This window comes from Carassius gibelio, chromosome A25, assembly GCF_023724105.1.
Source record: "Carassius gibelio isolate Cgi1373 ecotype wild population from Czech Republic chromosome A25, carGib1.2-hapl.c, whole genome shotgun sequence".
Taxonomy (NCBI): domain Eukaryota; kingdom Metazoa; phylum Chordata; class Actinopteri; order Cypriniformes; family Cyprinidae; genus Carassius; species Carassius gibelio.
Window position 1 is genome coordinate 13,791,378 of NC_068395.1, and position 22,538 is coordinate 13,813,915.

Here is a 22,538-nt window from a genome sequence, read left to right on the forward strand (position 1 = left end):
ACACACACACACGTTTATAAAAAATACAATAAAGAAATATCTATATTTAGCTTGCAATGTACTTTTTACATTTTTATATAATATAATTTGATATAGATAGATAGATAGATAGATAGATAGATAGATAGATAGATAGATATTTTAATGGCTGTATCAAAAAAATAATTAAAAAATTAAGTATTAAATAATATATTAAGAATTTTCATGATTTTCTCGTAAATATAAAATTCCCAGATATTTTTACCTTTCCCTGAGCGAGGGAGAGAGAGAGAGAGAGAGAGAGAGAGAGAGAGAGAGAGAGAGAGAGAGAGAGGAAACGGATTCCTCTTACGTCACATTTACAATCCTGCAAGGCGTCGCTATCCATGCGGCGTGACGTCACGGTGAGGGGCGGATCTAGTGAATTAACCTTATTATTACATTCATTCATAGCTCAAGCTCACACTTAAAGCAGGCGGCGGCAAAACGGTGATCAGTAATCCACGTCGTCCATTCATCAGGAAGAGTCGCAGAGGTAAGAATCCAGAATGAATCGGCCCTGTTTTCCCGCAGCTGCTTGAGACTGAATGTGGAGCTCGTACACCGGTTAAGTAGGTGAAAGTGCACGAGCGCACAGCCTGGGATATTTTTGTCCTTATGGTTTGACACAGATATCCTATACGAAACACAAGGGGATTCCGGACGGCAACGCAGTTTTTCTTTGAATAAAACATTAATGGATGTCATCTATGATTTTATGTTTATAAATAAATACATGCATGTGTTTACATTCCGACACTCAAGAGCAGCTGAATGTTGCAGGACGAGGTCAATGGGTGCCGGCTCTGTGGGGCATTGCTGCTGTTATGCGCGCGCAACAACTTTGATTGATTTCAGTTATCGATTGCAATATTATCAGCGAACTTGTCAAAGTGTTTGTCCTCTTGCTGATTTGTTTCGGTGCAGTCAGTTTACTATTGAGAATTATTACGAATTACTCAACACAACAAATAGCTTTGCGCGCAGCCATACGTGTTACATTTAGAGATAATAATAACGTATATGTTGTCGCTTTAACTCAGAAATAAATAACCCAACATGTAAAATTATATAATTATTTACTAGCCCTCATGTTGACCCACACAAAAGGAGATATTATGCAGAATGACAGCAGTCACCATTCACTTTCATTTTAAGGGAGAAAAAAATGCAATAAAAGTGAATGCAATTTCCTAAACTGTGGCTAACATCTCATTTTGTGTTCTACAGAATAAAATTAGTATTGCAGTGTTTGAATAGCATTAGTGTGAGTAAATTAATAATAATTTTTTTCATATTTTGGGGAGCTGTCCCTTTAATTTACTAGTTCTCGTCGAACAGGGCCTATGCAAATGGGTATACAAACATTTGGTCCTTTTTCTACTGTATGATCAAATAACTCAGTACACATGGAAGAATATTTAATACCAGCGTATTAAAGCATATTGCCATGTGAGCCATAATGGCGTTGAGCATCGCGTGTATGATCATCATCACAGTCGCGCGTGACCTTTCGCCTAGTTTCCACCGCACCGGTCACGTGACCACACTGCCTCCTTACACAACTCTGACCCCTTAGTAAGTTAGTATTCTTTATTAGATATGCGCTAGATGATCAAAATGTCACTGTTGTAAACAATTAATTACAATATTATTATTATATTGTTGTATTTATGTGCGTAAAGTAGAAAGCAGCAAGACAGTCTGAAGTTGTTAACTGTAATATATTATTTACTTATGATAATAATAATTTACATTACATTATGTAATTACATTATTCTTATATATATATATATATATATATATATATATATATATATATATATATATATATATATATATATATATATATATATATATATATATATATATATATATATATATATATATATATATTTATTTATTGTGTATTTAAATAGAAACGTTTGAATCATGGCTTTTCACATTTGCCTTCTGGAAGAGTCTCTCATCTGCCATTGGTTGAACAAACCGATAGTCCCGCCCCCAAATTCAGGTCGAGTTCATTCTTCTGTTCTGCTGGTCGGGATGTTAAGAGATGTGTGTGGTTGTGGTGCTACAGAATCTCTGTAGTTTCATAATTGGTTTCAGATGGCGTAGTTTGCCATTAGTTTCCATGCTTTTTAAAAAGAGTACATACTATGGAAATAATATAATTTAAAAGAAACACTTAATTGCTAGTGCTAATAAAAATGTATGATAGTTTAAATGTACATGAAATAAAATGATCTGAACTTTAGAGTGTTTATGTATTTATTTTAATTTTTTTTAAATATGCTTCTTCATATTTCATGGCAGTAGTGGCCTAATGGTTAAAGAGTCAGACTTGTTGCCAGACTTGGGCCTATTGGCTGAATGTGCAGTAACTTTTTGAGGCATTACTTAGACAAAAGGAGATAACTTTGAACTAGTCTTTTATAATGCTTTACACTGCAGCCTTCTTTTAGATGAGTTTCTACACCATCAAGTCATTCTTGAGGGTCTGCATCCTGGGTGACAGTTTACCACTTTCCAGACAAAGTAAAATCTTTTGAGTGAATTCAAAACTGATAGTCAGTGCTTTGGGATAATTGAGGTGTAGTGCATAAGTCCAAAGATTAGCAAGAAGGCATTGCCAATTCTGGGGAGGCTGACCACGGCCTCACTTTCAATGACAGAGATTCTCACAGGGTGATAGTGAACTGGAGAAGAGATGGGACTGCTTTGCAACATGCCCCAATTTGCAATTTATTAGCCGAAAATGATACAGATGCTGAGAAAGTTCATAATATGTTGCAACTTAAATGTTAAAATGCAACAATAACTCCTGTTTTAGTGCAACATTTTTTTTAGTGACGCATAATGTTGGCATAACAATGCCATTTATGCAAGTAGGCTGTAAGCCCTCTCACTGTCACAGTCCTGCTCATTCACAGTTTTTACTTTTAGATCATGGCTTGCATATTTATTGAAGTTTGTAATTGACCGTTCGCAAAGACCCTCCCCCTTTAGTTACTGTTGTCCGACACAGTGAAATATACATCGCGGAGCAGAGAGGACACTGACAACATGCTGACAGACAGGACAGAGCAGGTTACTTTTAATATGAAACAAAGTCTCAACTTTCATATTTGGTCATTTTATAAAAAAAAATTTAAACAATAAATACCGTTTTGTGGCTCTTTAATGTGTCTGACAGATCACTGTAGAGCCTCAGTTAGGGTGCTTTCACACTAGCACTTTTGGTGCGCACCCTGGGTTGATTGACGTCAGAATTCGGTTCGTTTGGATGATGTGAACGCTGTCTTCCGTACTCGGATGCGCACCCGCGAACCGTACCCGAGTCCGCTTAAAACTGGTGGTCTTTGGTACACTTCATGTGAACTCTGGTTCGGTTCGCTGCTAATGTGAAAGCAATCGTACCAAATCGCGGGATGTGTTTCACTCACTTTCCTGATGAGCGTGACTGACGCGCTGCAAGCAGAGAGCTGTACATCTCATTTATGTTCGTCTTCAACGTTCTTTAGAGCATTTTCAGTAAATTCGTAAGACAGACGCAAGTGCCGTTATGTACCGAAGCTTTATCAACAAAACGAACAGTTCAAAAACTTAATACATAAAAGTGCAGAGAGTAATGTTATGCATTTGCCGCCTTCTCCTGCGCTGTAGTTACCAAGCAACGGGGTAAACAGCTGCTGGCTTGATGACACAAGCGAACCGCGGTTCGGACTCAGTAATTTTATATTTACTTCTATTGCCATTGAAATATGGTGAACACGTAATGCTGAATGTCCTAATTTGCACTAAAATAAATTATAATGTATGATATATAATATAATCTACTGTCATATATTAAAAATTATTTGTTATCACATTTGTAATAATTTGATAATGTAGTCATTCAAAATATAGTATCTTTAAGTGTAATATTACTAATTAAAGCAATAATTCTGTACTTTAGTATTGTAGTCAACACATCAATGCAAGTGTACTTCTTTAGAGCATTATAAAAGAGGATTCAAAATAATGATTTAAAATGTACTTTAAAACTTTTGATTTGACACTTTTTAAAAGTGTACTAAAGTGTGTAAAGAAACATATTCAATAAAGTGGACTCTCTTCAAGTGCACTTAGTTGCCTTTTGTTAAATGTAATCTGCATTATATGGTTTGTAAGTAAAATATACAGTATATAGCGTATAATATATGACCTATTATAATATATATATATATATATGTTACAAGTGTATATTCTTTTTCACAAGGGTATTCTATTCTATTTCAGTTATCTCCCGTTATATTAAATATAGTGCATTGTTTAAACTATCATGTTATGATTGCTCCAAAAAGTCAGAGATCCTTGTGACCTGTCAAACATCCATGCAGCTCTATTTGTTTACATCAGAGCGATGTTCACAACACAAGTGCTTGTGAAAGAGTCACAGAGGTCGTGAATAAAGCACTTTCTGTAATCCGCTCTGTTATATCATAAAGTTAAATGCTTGAGGTCACACTGAACGGCAGAGCAAACGCGATTAGATTACAGCTAATGTTTTATTACAACAACATATTTTAAAAAACATGGCTTTGTGTTATGTAATACGATGTTTGTTCATGTACTTTTTTTTTTTTTTTTTTTAAGAAATAGTTCACCCAAAAATGAATATTTGCAGAGAATGTGCTCTCCTACGGTAAAATTGTGGTCTAGTGTCACCTAAATCAGACTAAAAGGGCACTTTAACATTGGCAATTAAAGGGGCACGTCTGCATGCCACTGATTTAAGATGTAGATGAGTTTGTTTCTTCATCAAAACAGATTTGGAGTAATTTATCATTGCATCCGTTGTTCACCAGTGGATCCTCTTTAGTGAATGGGTGCCATCAGAATGAGAGTCCAAACAGCTGATTAAAACATCATAGTAATCCACAGCACTCCAGTCCATCAAGTAATGTCTTGTGAAGTGAAAAACTGCGAGTTTGAAAGAAACAAATCCATCATTAAAAGGCTTTTAACTTCAAACCAGTGCTTCTAGCTAAAATATATAATAAATACGATATGTACCATAATATTTCTTTCTCCAGTGATAAGGTGGCTTGTCTGAATCTGGAGAGAAACAGGTGAAAACAGTCCAAAACAGTACTAAACAAATATGTGAGAAACAACAGGAGATGGCTGCTTTTTTACTGACAGAAGCATTATTTTGGATTATGGACTCATATTTGGACAGAAATTACATTTTGAAGTTAAAACAGCAAAAGTCGATCTCATGCTGTCCTCTCACATCAAAATCCACCGCCATATTTGTTTAGAACTATTTTTGGACTGATTTCACCTGTAACATATTTCTCTCCTGATTCAGGCGAGACCGAAGAAAGCGATGTTAATTTATGGTACGTAACATATTTGTAATATATTTTTGTTAGAAGCGCTGGTTTGAAGGTAAGGATTTATCTCTTACAAACACGCAGCTTTTCATTTCATAAGACATTAACTGATGGACTGGAGTCCTGTGGATTATTGTGATAGTTTAATCAGTTGTTCGGACTCTCATTCTGACGGCACCCATTCACTGCAGAGCATCCACTGGTAATGCTACATTTCTCCAAATGGGATGAAGAAACAAACTCATCTATATCTTGGATGGTCTGAGGGGAAGTTTTTTGGGTGAACTATTCCTTCAATTCATGTTACTTTTTCAAATCAACTTTCATCATCTGATATCATTTGTAATGAAAATGTTGTATTAAAATAAAATACATATATTTTATATATATATTTAAATGCAATCTAGAAGCATTATCACTGTGCCATGGAGCAGTAGTTATTTTATGTTGTTTATGTTATCATAGAAACCATTTATAAAGTTCCAGCACACTCCTCAGCATTGTGAGTCATGTATTTAATCTACGCTGATTATGACTCTTGTGTAACTGCCATCTTACTCTTCTCTGTCACAGTGTGAGTGTACAGTCAGCATGGCAGAAGCACATCAGGCGGTGGCCTTCCAGTTCACCGTCACTCCTGATGGCATCGACCTGCACCTCTGTCACGAGGCCCTGCGCCAGGTCTACCTCTCTGGCCTCCACTCCTGGAAGAAGAGGTTCATCAGGTTCAAGGTGACCTCACAACTGTCCTCCTAATGATTCAATACATTATCAGTAACATATCAATGTTTCATTGAATTTTTCAGGATCGTTCATTCTCTGGAAATGACTGCAAAGTCCATTTTAATAAAAGTTTATTAGAATATCAACTCTTATGAATTCTAAGTAAAAAGCTTTGCATCTATTCTATTCTATTCTATTCTATTCTATTCTATTCTATTCTATTCTGTTCTGTTCTGTTCTGTTCTGTTCTGTTCATAATGTGATATTATGTTGTGTTTCTGTAGAATGGTGTCATGACTGGGGTTTATCCTGGAAGCCCCTCAGGGCTGCTGGTTGTTTTGGTGGGTTACATGTCCACAACCAAATATGCCAAAATAGACCCCTCCCTTGGGATGTTCACTAAACTGTCTAAACACCTACCAATCAGGTAAATACCAAAAAACGGCCACCTGTTTGTCGTTAGTTATTAGCAAGTTATTAGGATATGTTTGGAAGATAAAAAAGACAAAATGCCATTCTTCTGTAGTGAAAATGATCATAATTTAATGTGACAATCCTGTTAATATGAAAATTAAAGCAGTCTGAAATTCAGAGTCTCATGAAAACAAAAAAAGGTCTGATTCTTTGCTTTGTAGGTTTAACTACAGGTTTTTTTTTGTTAAAAATTATAGCTTTCTAAAGTCAAAAGACATTCAAACACAAAGGTCTGATTCTTTGTTTTGTAGTTTAACTAGTAAATGTCTTGTTTATAGTTAGTTTTGTGTTTGTTTTGTTGTTTTCGTAACTCTGCTTTGTACCTGTAGTACGAAACTTTAAAGAAAAAAAGCTCAAGAATCAGATTTTTCTGTTTGTAGTTCTTTTAATCTTTTATCTTCAAAACAGATTACATTGTTATAAAATAAATGTTTATCACACGCTGTTAAGGTGCGGTCACACTAGCCTTTGAACGTGCAAAATTATTTCGGACGCCGCTGTGAATATGGGCGAGAGCAAGATATAACGGTTTCCCCTCAGTTATCACAACATGAATTAATCTGTGCTTGTACTGTGTCTTTTGCGACGGCGTCGAAAGCGTCTTATTATATTGTACTCTCTGTCTCTCTCTCTTTATAAATATATACACACTTAACAATTAAAAATTATAGAACGTGTCCTCATTCAAATGTGCCATCTGTTCCTGTTTCCATTGACACTGCGAACCATGCGGCTTCTTTTTTTATTATCTTTTAAATATGTATTATATAAAATAGGATGCTGCACTATGGCTGACATTAGCACTTCCTTCATTTTTTTATTTTAGGTCACGTAGAATCGATCATCTATTGGTCACACAACTTCACGTGATGCGAATTCGCAGGTCAGAGTTCACCAAACTTGAACTTTCGAACGCAGCGAAATGCGAAATTTTTCGCATGAACCTGCGTTTCCGGTCTGACGCATTCGCATTCGTATGAATGGAAGTCAATGGAACGAAAAGTGCAGTGTGACCGCCCCTTTAACTGCAGTGCTGATAATAAAAAAATCATTATGATTTTTGATGATTGAATATTTTATCATTTTAATAATTAAAAAATGATGAGTAAATTATTAAACACTATTATTTTAAGTATTATTTTAATAATATATTTACCATGTCTGTCATTTAAAAATGAAGAATCTTAGACTATTTGAACTATTTTAGTTGATATTATCATAAAGTACTGAAAAAACAGCAAACAAACTAATAACTACAGTGTTTTTGAAAGTTCCCTGCAGTTAATTGCTCACCTAATAGCTGTGTTTCCCTGCAGTAAGTACGTAACAGAAGAAGGGCAGTGTATTGCTGGTGGTGTGCTGATTGGGACCGGATTGTGGATTGCTGTGACTTTCGTTTCGAGGAGCGTCCTCAAGTACTTGCTGTCCTGGCACGGCTGGATGTTCAATCGACATGGATCTTTTTCCTTAAAAACAAAGATTTGGTTGGTGAGTGTGGCCCTGATGGAGAATTGATCACTTAAAGGAATAATAAATAACCCAAACATTATGCAACTTTTGGATTTTTGTAGTCCATATGACCCAGAGTTTTCACTTTAAGGTGCACTTTACCTTTAACACTCCCAGTGCTGTAAATATTTCACTACATAATATTCAGAGAGAGTCCAAAGTCTAATAAGTTTGTTTTATAACACAATTTCAGCACTGCTGTAGTCATTAATTTTGGAGTTATCTCTGCGTCATTGTGTCAGGTTTTGATATACAGCTGTTCACAAGAACTGGTCTGGTTTTATAATTGGAAGATTCATGCCTGTCTCATGTTTGACTCTTGACCAAATTTTAACGCTGTCCACACAGGTGTTGGTGAAGTTATTTTCGGGGCCAAAGCCAATGCTGTACAGCTTCCAGAGTTCAATTCCACGGTTACCAGTGCCACCTATAAAAGACACTGTTAGAAGAGTAAGTCAAGCTTCTTCAAACAATTATCAAAAATATTAGTTCAAATATGACTGAATTTTCAGTGCACTTCTTTTTTCTATCTATGTATCTATCTATCTATCTATCTATCTATCTATCTATCTATCTATCTATATATATATATATATATATATATATATATATATATATATATATATATATATATATTTACACATTTTATTTTTTTCAGTACCTTGAGTCAGCTCGTCCTCTGATGGACGATGAACAGTACAAGCGTATGGAGGGGTTGGCAAAGGACTTTGAGAAGAACTTGGGCCCCAAACTGCAATGGTACCTGAAACTCAAATCCTGGTGGGCCTCCAATTATGTAAGTTCGCTCTTTTCTCAACTGTTCAAAATCATTTTCAACAACTTTTCCTGAGGGATTTTTGAATATATATATATTCTTTTAATAATGTGCAGTTTTATCATATCTCATTATAAAAATGCCTCTGGACCTTTTTGAAGTTTTTCTTTCTTTCAAAATAGCATGATGGTTCTTAAATAATCAACCTTAAGTTACTTTTATTTGAGATTTATGTCATACCTTGGATTATGGATATTTAACTTTGTTCTACTATCATCCTCCTAGGTCAGCGACTGGTGGGAGGAGTATATTTACCTCAGAGGTCGAGGACCAATCATGGTCAACAGCAACTACTATGCAATGGCAAGAATGATATGCAATGGTTTATCTGGATTTTGCTAAAGTAAAAAAAGAAAAGAAAATCATGATGGTGAAATTTAATCAAAATACAAAATTAACTATCTTAGATTAATTAGGCTTTGCTCAATCTTCACCTTGGTCACGACACCTATTTGTGTGGTGTAAAAATTGACAAATTTATATTAAGTCTTACTTGTAGCACAAAATATTTTTTTATAAATGTAACATCCGGGTCATGGCACCAATTTTTGAGTTGTAGAAATGAACAAATTGACATTAGGTTTTGCTTGTATCACAAACTATTTTTATAAATCTAACATCCGGGTCACGGCACCAAGTTTTGAGTTGTAGAAATGAACAAATTGACATTAGGTTTTGCTTGTAGCACAAACTATTTTTATAAATCTAACATCCGGGTCACGGCACCAAGTTTTGAGTTGTAGAAATGAACAAATTGACATTAGGTTTTGCTTGTAGCACAAACTATTTTTATAAATCTAACATCCGGGTCACGGCACCAAGTTTTGAGTTGTAGAAATTAACAAACTGACATTAGGTTTTGCTTGTAGCACAAACTATTTTTATAAATCTAACATCCGGCACATGGTGGTGTAGAAATTAACAAATTCATATTAAGTTTTGCTGTTAGCACAAACTATTTTTTTAAATCTAACATCCAGGTCACAGCACTAGTTTTTGTAGTGTAGAAAATAACAAATTCATATTAAGTTTTGCTTGTAGAGCAAACAATTTTTCTAAAACTAGCAAAAACTAGAAATCTACCAACTGGGTTATGGCAACAATTTTTGGAAAGTTGCTTTAACTCATTTAACTCCAGGTGGTTTGTATAATAAATTCATAGCACTGTTCAATGGCAGCATCTCAGGAGAGTCACTTTCTCTGTGTTTATCAGGACTTCCTCTATGTGATCCCCACTACAAATCAAGCCGCCCGTGCTGGTAATTCCATCCACGCCATCATGATGTACAGAAGAAAACTGGACAGAGCGCAGATCAAACCAGTGAGTTTAAGTTTAGATAGATAGAAGATAAGTTTACTCAGTAGAGTCTGTAACACAAACATTCATCAATATTGTCTAAACTGAATACAATCTTTTTAACCTTCATTCTATACAAGAATAATGAATTTGTTTCAAGATTCAATAACAACAACAACAACCTTAATAGTAGCCAAAATAACTCAAACGACAGCTTTCTGTGAGACCCCAAAAAAACTTTAAAATCTTATTCACCCTTGTGTGATTGATGTTAAATGAAATTACTTCTATATGTGCAGCATCATGCAAAATATCTCCTTGTGTGTTGCACAAGATAAAGTCATAGAGCAGGGATCCTCAAATCTGGCCCACAAGATCCACTTTCCTTCAGAGTTAATAGCTCTAACCATTATCATACACACGTAAGCATGCTAATCAATGTCTTCAGGATCATTAGAAAATCACAATGAGTAAATGGTAATGAATTTTACTTTTGGGTGAGCTATTATCTTTAGTGTAATTATTAATGTTTCATAGGTCAGGGTCAGTGGAGGTTAACTACTACTCTAACTTCAGAAGAAACATTAACTTTTATTATCACATAGTGTTTGACCTAATTGAAGCAAACGAAGAGGCATGTGCTTATTTAGATTCTTGCTTTTATTTACAGATACATTTTATGCAATTATTTGACCATGTAGTAATGTCTACTTGTATAGCAAATTATATATTATAAAATATATAATATATTATGTTTATGTATAAACATACACTACCATTCTACCAATTTAACCATGTTAAATTGACTTCTTGTCATACCATGCCTCTCTTTAACCACCTAAACTCTGTGTGCATGACTATAAAAGCATCCCCCTCATAAACAACCTTGTGTTTTGTTCCTCGCTCCCGGACGTGTCTGTGTTGCTGTGTGCTCTCACTCACCACATGCACAGTTATACTTGCTGGAGAAGCGAGTGCCGCTGTGCTCGGCACAGTGGGAGCGGATGTTTAACACGTCCCGCATTCCCGGGCTGGAGACAGGTAAGAGGAGGGGCTTGTCCATCCCGAGAGGAGGGGCTTGTCCGCACCCCTTCATCAGCTCCAGCAGCGGCCTCCTCAGCCTCAGGACAACAGCACAGCAGACAAGACAACACTAGAGCTTATTGACTTCCAGTGGTCCACTGATGAGCTGATTTCTAGAGAGCAGGGTGGAAGATGATGCAATTTAATGATAGCAGCTGAGACCAAATCTCTCTTAGACAGCTCTTGGTTATGATTGTTAACCAATACCTATAATAGTGATACATCAATATATCGGCCAGTTATAAAAATAGGTAAATAGTTGAAAAAATCATAATAATTAATAATGTATTATTATAAAATGTATTAATTATTATTTATTATTATTATTATTATATTAATCACATAACATATATATATATATATATATATATATATATATATATATATATATATATATATATATATATATTGCTTTATTGGCATGAATGTAAATGATACAGTATTGCCAAAGCTTAGTGTACATATATAGGAAAAAATAACAATAATAAATAATAACAATAATAATAATTAAATGAACATCACAGTAATGGAACTGATTATTATAACATCTTAGAATATTCAATTCTCTCTCTCTCGAACATTTCTGGATTCCTTCTCCTTTTAATAATAACCAATAATAGTAATACACCAATATATCAGCCAGTTATAAAAATAGGTAGTTAAAAATAATAAATAGTTACAAATAATTAAACACATAATAATTCATTATAGTGGTCGACGGATATGTGTTTTTTTTACAGCCAATGCCGATATCTTGGAAAGCAGAGGGGGTCGATAGCCGACATAATTGTAAAAAAAATATTATTATTAATATTTAAGACATTTGAAATCATTTGACAATGGATTAAAAAAAAAAATTTAAAAGAAACATAATTATACTTTAGATTACAGTATTTTTCACAAATAAATAAATATTTTATAAAATTATAATATATAAAAAAAAAGTAAACGCTGTAACCAACAGGGCACTCAGTATTCTGGGAAGTTTGTGTGCATTGGGAATCATATTTTCAAATAAAGTACATATAGCGCACATAAAAAAAAAAAAAGACTGATGGTCATACAGAGTGATCATGCTGGATAAAAATGCACACCACAGGATCTCACAGCTGGATTCGACTGAGTTTGCAAGATTTGTGAAATTAAATCTTCATTAGTCATTCAAAGATTTGTTTATTAAATTATCTAAATAAGTATTTACTCAATGCTGATAGCAAATGAGAAAGTATTATAATGCTTCACTTTCTATTACTAATAGGCCTAATATAAAAGCAATCATTATAATACTTTCTGTATACATAAATTCCTTTGTTTAACTGTTCCATCTGATTATTAGATAGACTTCTACCCGTATCAGAAAGAACTGTTAACAATGACGACGAACAAGAGAGAGAGTGTGAGCACTGTGTGTGTTCAGACGCTGTCGCTCTCAGCGCTGTCAAAATAAAAGTCCCACCTGGAACACATCGCCCAAGCAGAAGAGCTTATCGGCCGATGCCGATAATGAAAAATGCCATATATCGGCTTTCACGATATATCGGTCAACCACTAATTCATTATAATGATCATCATAATATTAATACATTTTTATATTATTATTATTATTATTATTATTTGGTATTGATAATATTTATAGTATATTTTATTGTAATGTATTTATTTTATATTATTATTACTATTATTTGAATCACCCTCATGCCATTTACAACCTGTATGGTTTTCTTTATTTGGATTTTGGCACAGTTTGTTTCTATATAGTTTATTTTTTCATGTTTTTGTAATTCTTATTTTTTATCATATTAAATTATTTTGATTATATAATAAGTAATAATTCATATATATATATATATCTACCTTGACATAATCTAAAATAATAGTATTTTGTAAGATAACTGTTGCCTACACTTTTGCAATGTTTTCAATATTGCGTTTGAAATCTTTACATTGAGCTGTATTTTAGTTTTTTCTCTCAGTTGGTCATCAGTCACCTTACACGAATTAGCCTGAAACATTAGAAAACACACATCAGACGACCACTTTCAAATGATCAAATATCAGAATGATCATATATTGTATCTGCCTGACTGTTATATCGGTCACCACTGTTTTTCTGTTTGTTTTTAGAAGATATTACTGTAGGCCGTTTTGTTATTTCGCTGCTGTGCTGTTATCCAGAGGCTGGTCACCATATGAATTAATCTCTCCTGATGATCCTTCGTTCATTCCTTCCACTTTTTCTTTTTTGTTTCCAGTTTTCCATTACTCTGTTTCCCTCTACGGGTCTCTATAGTGGTATTTTGGGTTTCTTCCTTGTTTTTCCTGTTAGTGTTTGACCTTGCGTTCTGCCCCACAGCTCATGGTTTTGAACACTATCCCCATGTGCTCATCTCAGTACGAGCGTATGTTCAACACCAGTCGAGTCCCCGGTGTAGAAACAGGTAGAGCTTCCCTCTCTTGCCTGATTTCACAACCAGTCCTCCTTTAGATGCTAGCTAGTGACTGCTGTGGGCCTAACCTGCATGAGGGTTTGTGATTTGGATTTGGCGTTTCTGGGGAAAGCAGATGGCGAGGACTTCGTTTTGTGTGCTTAACTGTTTCATAACTTGATAACCTGTTTGTGTGATTTAATGATTAACCCTTATATCTGAAACAGATGAATGAGGAACAGGAAATAACATGTTTTTACACCCGTCTGGCCGTATACTAGTGGTGCCAGCCAAAGATCTCTGTTATTTTTATCGCTACTGATTTATAACATACTGTAATAAATTCAAGAGGTTATAAGAGCTGAATTTATTCCAGTTTAGTAGCTAACAAATATACTTTATTTAATGACTTAATCTACAGCATTACTATTTTGAAAATTAATGTGATACAATATTGTTTTCATAATAATAATAATAGGCTAAAACAGTAGAAATATGTGGTATTTAGGGTCTTTTAATTTTATTGTAGGGTCTTTATTACTGAATTAAAATATAGATCAAATAATTATAATAACTAATTTAGAGTGCAAGTATACAATTAATGCAGAAAACAAAAAACAATATAATTATAATAAGTACTTATATTAATATAACTTTGTACAAGAACTAATTAAGTTAACAATAATAATAAAAACTTTAAATGCAGGTATTCTATTAATGCAATAATGAAATAATATTAATGCAATAATGCAATAATATTAATGCAATAATAATAATAATGATAGTTTTAGTGATGATAATGATGATGACAATGATGATTAATATTGAACTAATTTAAAGTGCATGTATACTATCAATGCAGAAAAACAAAAACAATAAAATACATATAATAATCAAAACAGCAGCAGTAATAAATATAAAAATAATTTTCTATTAAAGATGATGATTAAAATGATTGAACACAAAAAATACTTAGCACTATACTAATCAATAATGATAATAATAAATAATAATATATAATCAGTGCACTTAAAAGTAAAAATAATAATAACAACAACAGTTATTATTATTATTATTATTATTATTATGTAACGTGTGTGTGTGTGTGTGTGTGTGTGTGTGTGTACTTAAACAAATCCAGTGTAGAAAAACAAGTCTGTGTTTGGTCTTTCTTCTCATCTACTTTTCCCTTTTCACCTCACCTTTTGCTTTTCTCATCATCGTCTACTGACTGCCATTAATCCTCTAACCCTTGACAAAATCAGCCAAAATATAACACATTGTACCTAATTTAAACTGCACAAATAATTATTGGATGAACTACAGAGTAATGTTACTTTGTTTGTTTTCATGCACACTGACACACCTCCATCCTCTCATCCGTATTCTTCATCAGACGTCCTCCAGCACATGAACGAGAGCAAACACATCGCTGTGTATCACAAGGGACGCTTTTACAAGGTCTGGATGTTTTATGACGGACGGCTGCTGTTGCCTCGAGAAATTGAGCAGCAGATTGAAAGGATCTTGGCGGACAAATCCGAACCTCAGCCAGGAGAGGAGCTGCTGGCCGCTTTGACAGCAGGCGACAGGTCACTGCTCATTATTATTTGTGTTTTATTTTGAATTACCGTATTTTCCAGACTATAAGTCGCACTTTTTTTCATAGTTTGGTTGGTCCTGCGACTTATAGTCAGGTTCAACTTATTTATCGAAATTAATTTGACATAAACCAAGAGAAATGAACCAATAGAAAACATTACCATCTCCAGCCGACAGAGGGCGCCCTCTCGTGGCTGGAGACGGTAATGTTTTCTCTTGGTTCTAAATAATTGCGTCTTATAGTTCAGTGCAACTTATATATGTTTTTTTCCTCATCATGACGTATTTTTGGACTGATGCGACTTATACTCAGGTGCGACTTATAGTCCGAAAAATACGGTATGTTTTATTTGTATTTTTTTATTAAATTAATTTAATTGTTAATTTAATTTTACAAATATTTGGTGGGATAACTTGAAATGTCTGGTAAATAATAATACAAAATTATATTGAAAGATACATAAAATCAGTATTTTAAATATCATGGTCTACGAGATCGCATTAATAAAGGACTTTCTGTGGCTGCTAAAGCTGTACATTTCAGCTTTCATTCATGAACCAGATGCTGTTTCTTCTCTTTCTGTTCACTTAAATATGATCAAATCCCATTAAAGAACACGCAAAGAGCCAAGTGATTTTATCTCTGCTTTTATTTCTCATTACCCAGAGTTCCCTGGGCCAAAGCCCGCTCACAGTTCTTCAGTCAAGGGAAGAACAAGCAGTCTCTAGATGCCGTGGAGAAAGCAGCTTTCTTTGTTACTCTGGATGACACCGAACAGCGTTATGATCCAGAGAATTCGGTGCGGTCGCTGGACAGCTATGGCAAATCTCTGCTCCATGGAAAATGCTATGACAGGTGACTACCATCTCACTTGGTTATAATTAAATTGGATTATAAAAATCACTTATTGTGCAACATAATACATTTCTGTTCATTAACTGTTCTGTTCAAAAGTTTGGGGTCAGTAAGATTTCTTTAAATTAATTAATACTAATAGATGATTTATACATATTAATTTATTTAGCAAGGACTCAATTGATTGCATTGTTACATTATTTCAAATAAATGCTTTTCTCTGGAAGTTTCTATTTATGAAAGAATCCTGAAAAAATGTATCACATTTTTCGTTAAAATATTAAGCAGCAAAAACTGATTTCAACATTGATAATAATAAGAAATGACACTGAAGAGTGGAGTAATGATGCTGAAAATTCAGCTGTGCATCACAGGAATAAATTATATTTGAACATATTACAGTAGAAAACAGTTAAATTGTAATAATATTACACAATATTACTGTTTAACTGTATTTTTAAAGAAATTTAGCCTTGATGAACAGTACATTTCATTTACATTTAGTCATTTAGCAGATGCTTTTATTCAAATAACACAGTGGCTATAACAAGTCAAAAGAATAGAAAAAGATCAGAGAATGCTGGTGTTAGAGGGTCATTTTTATAATAAAGAAAAAGAAAATAAAAGGATGGAATAGAGAAAGCTACAGTTGGAGGCTTTTTTTTAAAAGAAAATGTAGTATGAATAATAATAGAATAGAGAGTGCTAGTTTTATAGGGCCAAGTGTAGATTGAAGAGATCCGAGCAGTTCTGTCTTGGCAAGGTTGAGCTGAAGGTGATGGTCCATCAACCAGCAAGAAATATCTGTTAGACAAGCTGCGATGCAAGCAGCTATCGTCAGATCATCAGAATTGAATGAGAGGTAGACTTCAGTGTCATCAGCAAAGCAGTGATATGAAAAGCCATGTTTCTGAATGACACAACCAAGTGATGTCATGTAGACAGAGAAGAGAAGTGGTCCTAGAACTGAACCCTGAGGCACCCCACTAGTTAGATGTTGTGACTTGGACACCTCACTCCTCCATGATATATTGAAGAACCTATCTGAGAAGTAAGACTCAAACCACTCAAGTGGTCAAAAGCAGCAGGAAGATCCAGCAAGATAAGCACTGAAGATTTGGATTCCACTCTTGCCAGTCTTAGGGCTTCAGCAAATGAGATCAAGGCAGTCTCGGTCGAATGTTCATTTCTGGAGCCAGACTGGTTGCTGTCCATGAGGTATTCCTGTGAGCAAATGGCAGATAAGAGCATATGAGACTTATTAAAAAAAAAAAAAAAAAAAAAAAATATATATATATATATAAAAATATAAAAATATATATATCTTACAGACCCCAAATTTTTGAATGGTAGTATATGTTTGAAGTTTTTTTTTTTTTCACTTTATCGTGCGTGTTTTTTTTTTTTTTTTTTTTTGTCTACAGGTGGTTTGACAAGTCTTTCAATCTGATTGTGTTCAAGAACGGCACTATGGGATTGAATGCAGAACACTCCTGGGCTGATGCACCCATCGTTGGCCATTTGTGGGAGGTGAATACTGTAAATCAATTAAGTACTGAAATACATGAGCTGTTTTGGCAAGAAGGAAAATTCCTATTTTACAAAATATATTTTTTTTATATATAATGGCAATGCTCAATATCTGAGTCACTTATGTTTTTTATTTATTTATTTATTGTTATAAGTATACAAATTAGCCCAGAATAGTAATATGAACTTGGTGTGCTGCCTATAGGGGGCACAATAAACTTCTTATACGACCTTAAAAATACATTTCACCTAAAAATGGACATCGTGTGATCAGTTCCTCACAATCCTGTTGTTCCAAACCTATGTGAGTTTTGTTCTTCTGTCGAACATATATTTTGAAAAATGTTCGTAACCAAACAGTTGATGGTAGATATTGACTTCCATAGTATTGAAAAAATACAAATACTGGCTACCGTCAACAGTTAGATTATAGATTTATTTCAAGTCTTCTCATGTCAGAGTATAGCTTTGTGTGAAAATCTGACAAATCTCAGCTCATCACAAAACAGTAATATTGTTAAATATTTCTAACATTATTAATGGCTTTCCTGTCACTAAATTTTTATCAATTCATCCCTACTGAACAAAATTCTTACAAAAAAGGTAGTATATGTCATGTGATATTTGAACTGTTTTTGTTTGTATTATGGCAGCATGTCTTGTCATCGGATCCAGTGAGACTGGGCTATACTGAGGACGGACACTGCAAAGGAAACCCCCATCCAAACATGCCGGGACCCCAGAGACTGCAGTGGGACATCCCAGAGGAGGTCAGTTCAAATGTTTACTGTGCATTTTAAACAAGCTGTACTTTCATCCACCCTATAATTTCATATAATTTCATGCACAGTGCCAGGCGGTGATCCACGCTTCTCTGAAAGTGGCCAAAGCTCTGGCGGACGATGTGGACATGCACATCATCCCCTTCAACGACTTCGGCAAAGGCCTGATCAAGAGATGCAAGACAAGTCCCGATGGCTTCATTCAGATCGCCCTCCAGCTGGCGCACTTCAGGGTACGAGCGATTCTTCAGCCATTCTTTGGATTTTTCCACAGGCTGCTGTGTAATATGTTCACATTTTCCTCTTCTAGGACAAAGGCAAGTTCTGCCTGACGTACGAAGCCTCCATGACGCGTCTGTTCAGAGAGGGCCGCACCGAGACCGTGCGCTCCTGCACCACTCAGACCTGTGATTTTGTCCATGCCATGATGAATGACAAAGCAACGGTGGGATTGACTTTAATGGCCAGCTAAGTTTCAACGGGTTTGCTAATTGCTGCTAATTCCACCATGTTTTTTTTTTTTCCCCCCAGAGAGAAGAGAAGCTGAAGCTTTTGAAAGTGGCGGCAGAAAAGCATCAGGACTTATACAGACTGGCCATGACGGGAAAGGGCATCGACCGCCATCTTTTCTGCCTCTACCTGGTGTCAAAGTACCTCGGGGAAGATTCGGCTTTCCTCAAAGAGGTGTGAGATGCGCCACAAGCTAAAATGCAGTCCATTTCCCAGATTCGTCACATTTCATAGTGATACGTTGGGTGTGTTGTAGGTGTTGTCCGAGCCCTGGAGGTTGTCCACCAGTCAGACCCCTCTCCAGCAGGTCGATCTGTTTGATTTGAAGAGGCATCCAGAATACGTCACCAGCGGAGGTGGATTTGGACCTGTGAGTTCAACATTTTGTTTCTAACACTCTGTCCTACCTCGACATGATTCAGGGAAATCTCAAATCTTGGTTTACAGTGTTGTCAAAGTTTTGGGTGGCATGATTAATTGGTCTCTCTCACCAAGGCTGCATTCATTGGATCAACAATACAGTAAAAACAGTAACACTTTTCAATATTATTACAATCTAAAGTAACTGTTTTGTATGTTAACATTTATTTTATGTCTGTGATACGAAGCTGAATTTTCAGCGTCTTTGATGTCACAATCTTCGGATTAAATGCTCAAGAAACATTTTGTATTATGATACTTGAATGGTAATTTTGATAGAAACTTATAAATTATAAAAAATACATTATAATGTGTTATTATAGATTATGGTTAATCCATCCTTTTTGAATAAAATTATTAAATTCTTTGTCACTTACTTTACCCAACTTTTGAATATACTCTATATAGGCAGAATTTTCGGTTTCGTTTTTTTTTTTTTTTTTTTTTTTTTTTTACATGGTTTAATAAGTTTAACACAACAGTTTAACATAGTTAAAGTTTTTTTTGTTTTGTTTTGGGGTTTTTTGAGGATATGTGACCAATATGTGTGTTGTTTAGGTTGCTGATGATGGTTATGGTGTATCATATATTATTCTCGGAGAAGATCTCATCAACTTTCATATATCCAGCAAACACTCCAGCCCAGAGACGGTGAGTTCGCTTTATTACATCTCAAATAAAATATAAAATACGATAAAAAAATAAAATAAAATAAAATAATAATAATAATAAATAAAAAAATAATATATATATATATATATATATATATATATATATATATATATATATATATATATATATATATATTATACAATTAATAATTTAAAATAAAGTAGTTTTTGAATGTTTTTTTTTAAGAAATTAATTATTCAGCATCCAATTAATTCAGCTAGGATTCATTCAATTGGTCAAAAGTGACATTATAAAGTCATTTATAATGTTGTAATATTTTAAAACATATTAAAATAGAGAAGTTACTTTAAATTTATATATATATATTACTGACTTATTTCAGAAAAAAAAAAAAATATAACTTTTGAATGGTATTGTATATTCATATTCAGTATATATATAATTAAAATATTTGATAATATGATATAATAATTAAATATAATTTATTTGTAATAATTCTGTACATATGTCAAATCAAAATGTTCTCTTTTTCTTGTGATTTATAGGACTCTCACCGCTTTGGATGTAACATCAGGCAGGCAATCCTGGATATGCTGGATCTTTTCCAGCTTGACAACAAAGCTAACAACAAGTGATCTGTCTCTTCCTGTTTTCTCACTTTCTCAAGGCAAATCGTTTTAAAATATTTTCAACAGAGGGCTGATGCTCTTTAGGCATGTACAGAGTAATTGTTGGTTTTAATTCAAATTCAAAGAATGGTAATTCAAACAGGATGGAGGTTGGTATTTGGGCATTTGATGAAATTGCATTGTTTGGAGTGTAAAGGAGAAGACGTACTTTGTGATTTGGGAATTATATGACTGTATGACTTTTTTTGGGGGTTGGGGGGGTGTGTATTCATCCACTGTTGCCTTAATCTCTAGCGAATGTGAACGGGCTAGAAATGTTCTTCAGAAGATCCTGGAAAACCTGCTGCCGATTTGTGCTGCTGTACATTCAGACTTTCATTTTTCTACACATGACTCAGACATGACTCAGACTCAGGTTTTCAACTAATTTACTGTATTCACTTTATTGTGACTTGAATTGTTTCTGAAGTAACACCGTGGCAGGACACAGGGGAAGTTATCCAGGGAGGAGAAGCCAAATATTTCAAACATATAGGGCAATGGTGCATATTTTTCTTTCACTTGTGTTTTTGTATTTAAGCATGGTCACAGAATCTCAGCAGAGTGTCAACATTATCATATGTACGTTTTTTATTTGTTTATTTAATGGACTCATGACCGTCACTTAAACAACACTCCAAATACTGTAATAATGTAGCTGTATATTCACACTATGATTATTCATCATTCTGAGTGCACTACCAACTAAGCCAAAAATCATTCATTCGCAGGTATAACGGATAAAAAGGTTTATTTTTCTGTATATGTTGTTTCTCAGTGATAGAAAAGTGTGCTATTTATTTACCAGTTCCTCATCTAACATTTCTGAAAGTGTGCTAATGGATTCAATATTATAATAATTATTCTTGATTGTAAACATGAATGAAAATGAATACAATTTAAAGGGAAAGTGTCACTTAACTTGATGTGGTGTGCAATCATATTTTCCACAGTGTGTGTTGTGGTGTGATATAGGAGCTGTGTGGCATTGTTACTGTAATTCAAAACGCTTTTAAACAAATTAAAAGTTGACTTTTAAGACCGATCTGATCTGTCTGCGCCACATTTTAGTTGATTATGGAAAATGGGCAGTGGAAGTATATATTATTTTCCTATATTCTCAAGGTTGAAATGTAGTTTTTCACACTGTGGTGTATTTATGGAATATAGTTATGAAATAAAGCAAATACATAAGAATATATCACTATTCAAGTAATAATATGACAAATACGTAAACAAAGCTGTCCAAACCTGCTCCTGGAAGGGCCACTGTTCTGCAGATTTTAGTTTCAACCCTTATTAAACACCTGAACCAGCTAATAAAGGTCTTCAGGATTACTACAAACTTCTAGGCAAGTGTGTTGGAGCTGAATTCTGCAGGACAGTGGACTTCCAGGAGCAGGAGTAGACACTCCTGTACTAAGGCGTTAAGCTTATGTAACCACTAGATGGCGAAATACACTACTGATGTTAAATAACAGTCTGAAAAATTATAAAGACACTCACATGACACATCTATGAAGTATACTTTACAACGAGGAATTGTCCTAAAACAAAGGTGCAATGATCAAAAGCTCAGTGCAACCAAGAACTGTCAGGAATTACTGGAGTAACCATTACGGAGAGTACTGAGGAACCTCTGGGGAGCCTACGAAAGGATCCACTGGGACTGAGCTGGCATTGCAAGGAGCTTGGAGATAGGGGAACCACGACAACACCCTATGTATTAGCCTTAACAGGAACCTCTGGCACCAAGACGACCAAGATCTGGCTTTTGGATGGCCATGGATC

General features: G+C 34.5%; 1 protein-coding gene across 2 annotated transcripts; it reads left to right on the forward strand.

The window, feature by feature from the left end:
* The first annotated feature begins 368 nt into the window (after window positions 1–368).
* LOC127946710 (carnitine O-palmitoyltransferase 1, liver isoform) lies at window positions 369–21,790 on the forward strand. Of its 2 annotated transcripts, none has more exons than XM_052543429.1 (19): window positions 369–514; window positions 5,973–6,131; window positions 6,407–6,549; window positions 7,913–8,084; window positions 8,454–8,555; window positions 8,764–8,901; window positions 9,166–9,243; window positions 10,154–10,261; window positions 11,191–11,278; window positions 15,143–15,338; window positions 16,016–16,204; window positions 17,629–17,734; window positions 18,388–18,504; window positions 18,585–18,749; window positions 18,827–18,961; window positions 19,048–19,200; window positions 19,283–19,396; window positions 20,005–20,097; window positions 20,625–21,790. In XM_052543429.1, exons 2-19 carry the CDS (start codon window positions 5,991–5,993, stop codon window positions 20,712–20,714), a joined length of 2,328 nt encoding a protein of 775 aa, XP_052399389.1. In that variant the 5' UTR covers window positions 369–514; window positions 5,973–5,990; the 3' UTR covers window positions 20,715–21,790. The 2 variants fall into 2 exon arrangements, with proteins under 2 accessions (XP_052399389.1, XP_052399390.1); XM_052543430.1 differs by lacking the exon at window positions 11,191–11,278 and adding an exon at window positions 13,674–13,758.
* The last annotated feature ends 748 nt before the right edge of the window (window positions 21,791–22,538 follow it).

Excerpts from the sequence above, each read along its gene's own strand:
- LOC127946710 (XM_052543429.1), top strand. The coding sequence starts at position 5,991 with ATGGCAGAAGCACATCAGGCGGTGGCCTTCCAGTTCACCGTCACTCCT. Across the intron at positions 16,205-17,628 it reads CATGGAAAATGCTATGACAG|GTGGTTTGACAAGTCTTTCA; the intron begins GTGACTACCATC and ends TTTTGTCTACAG. Across the intron at positions 18,505-18,584 it reads AGTGGGACATCCCAGAGGAG|TGCCAGGCGGTGATCCACGC; the intron begins GTCAGTTCAAAT and ends TTTCATGCACAG.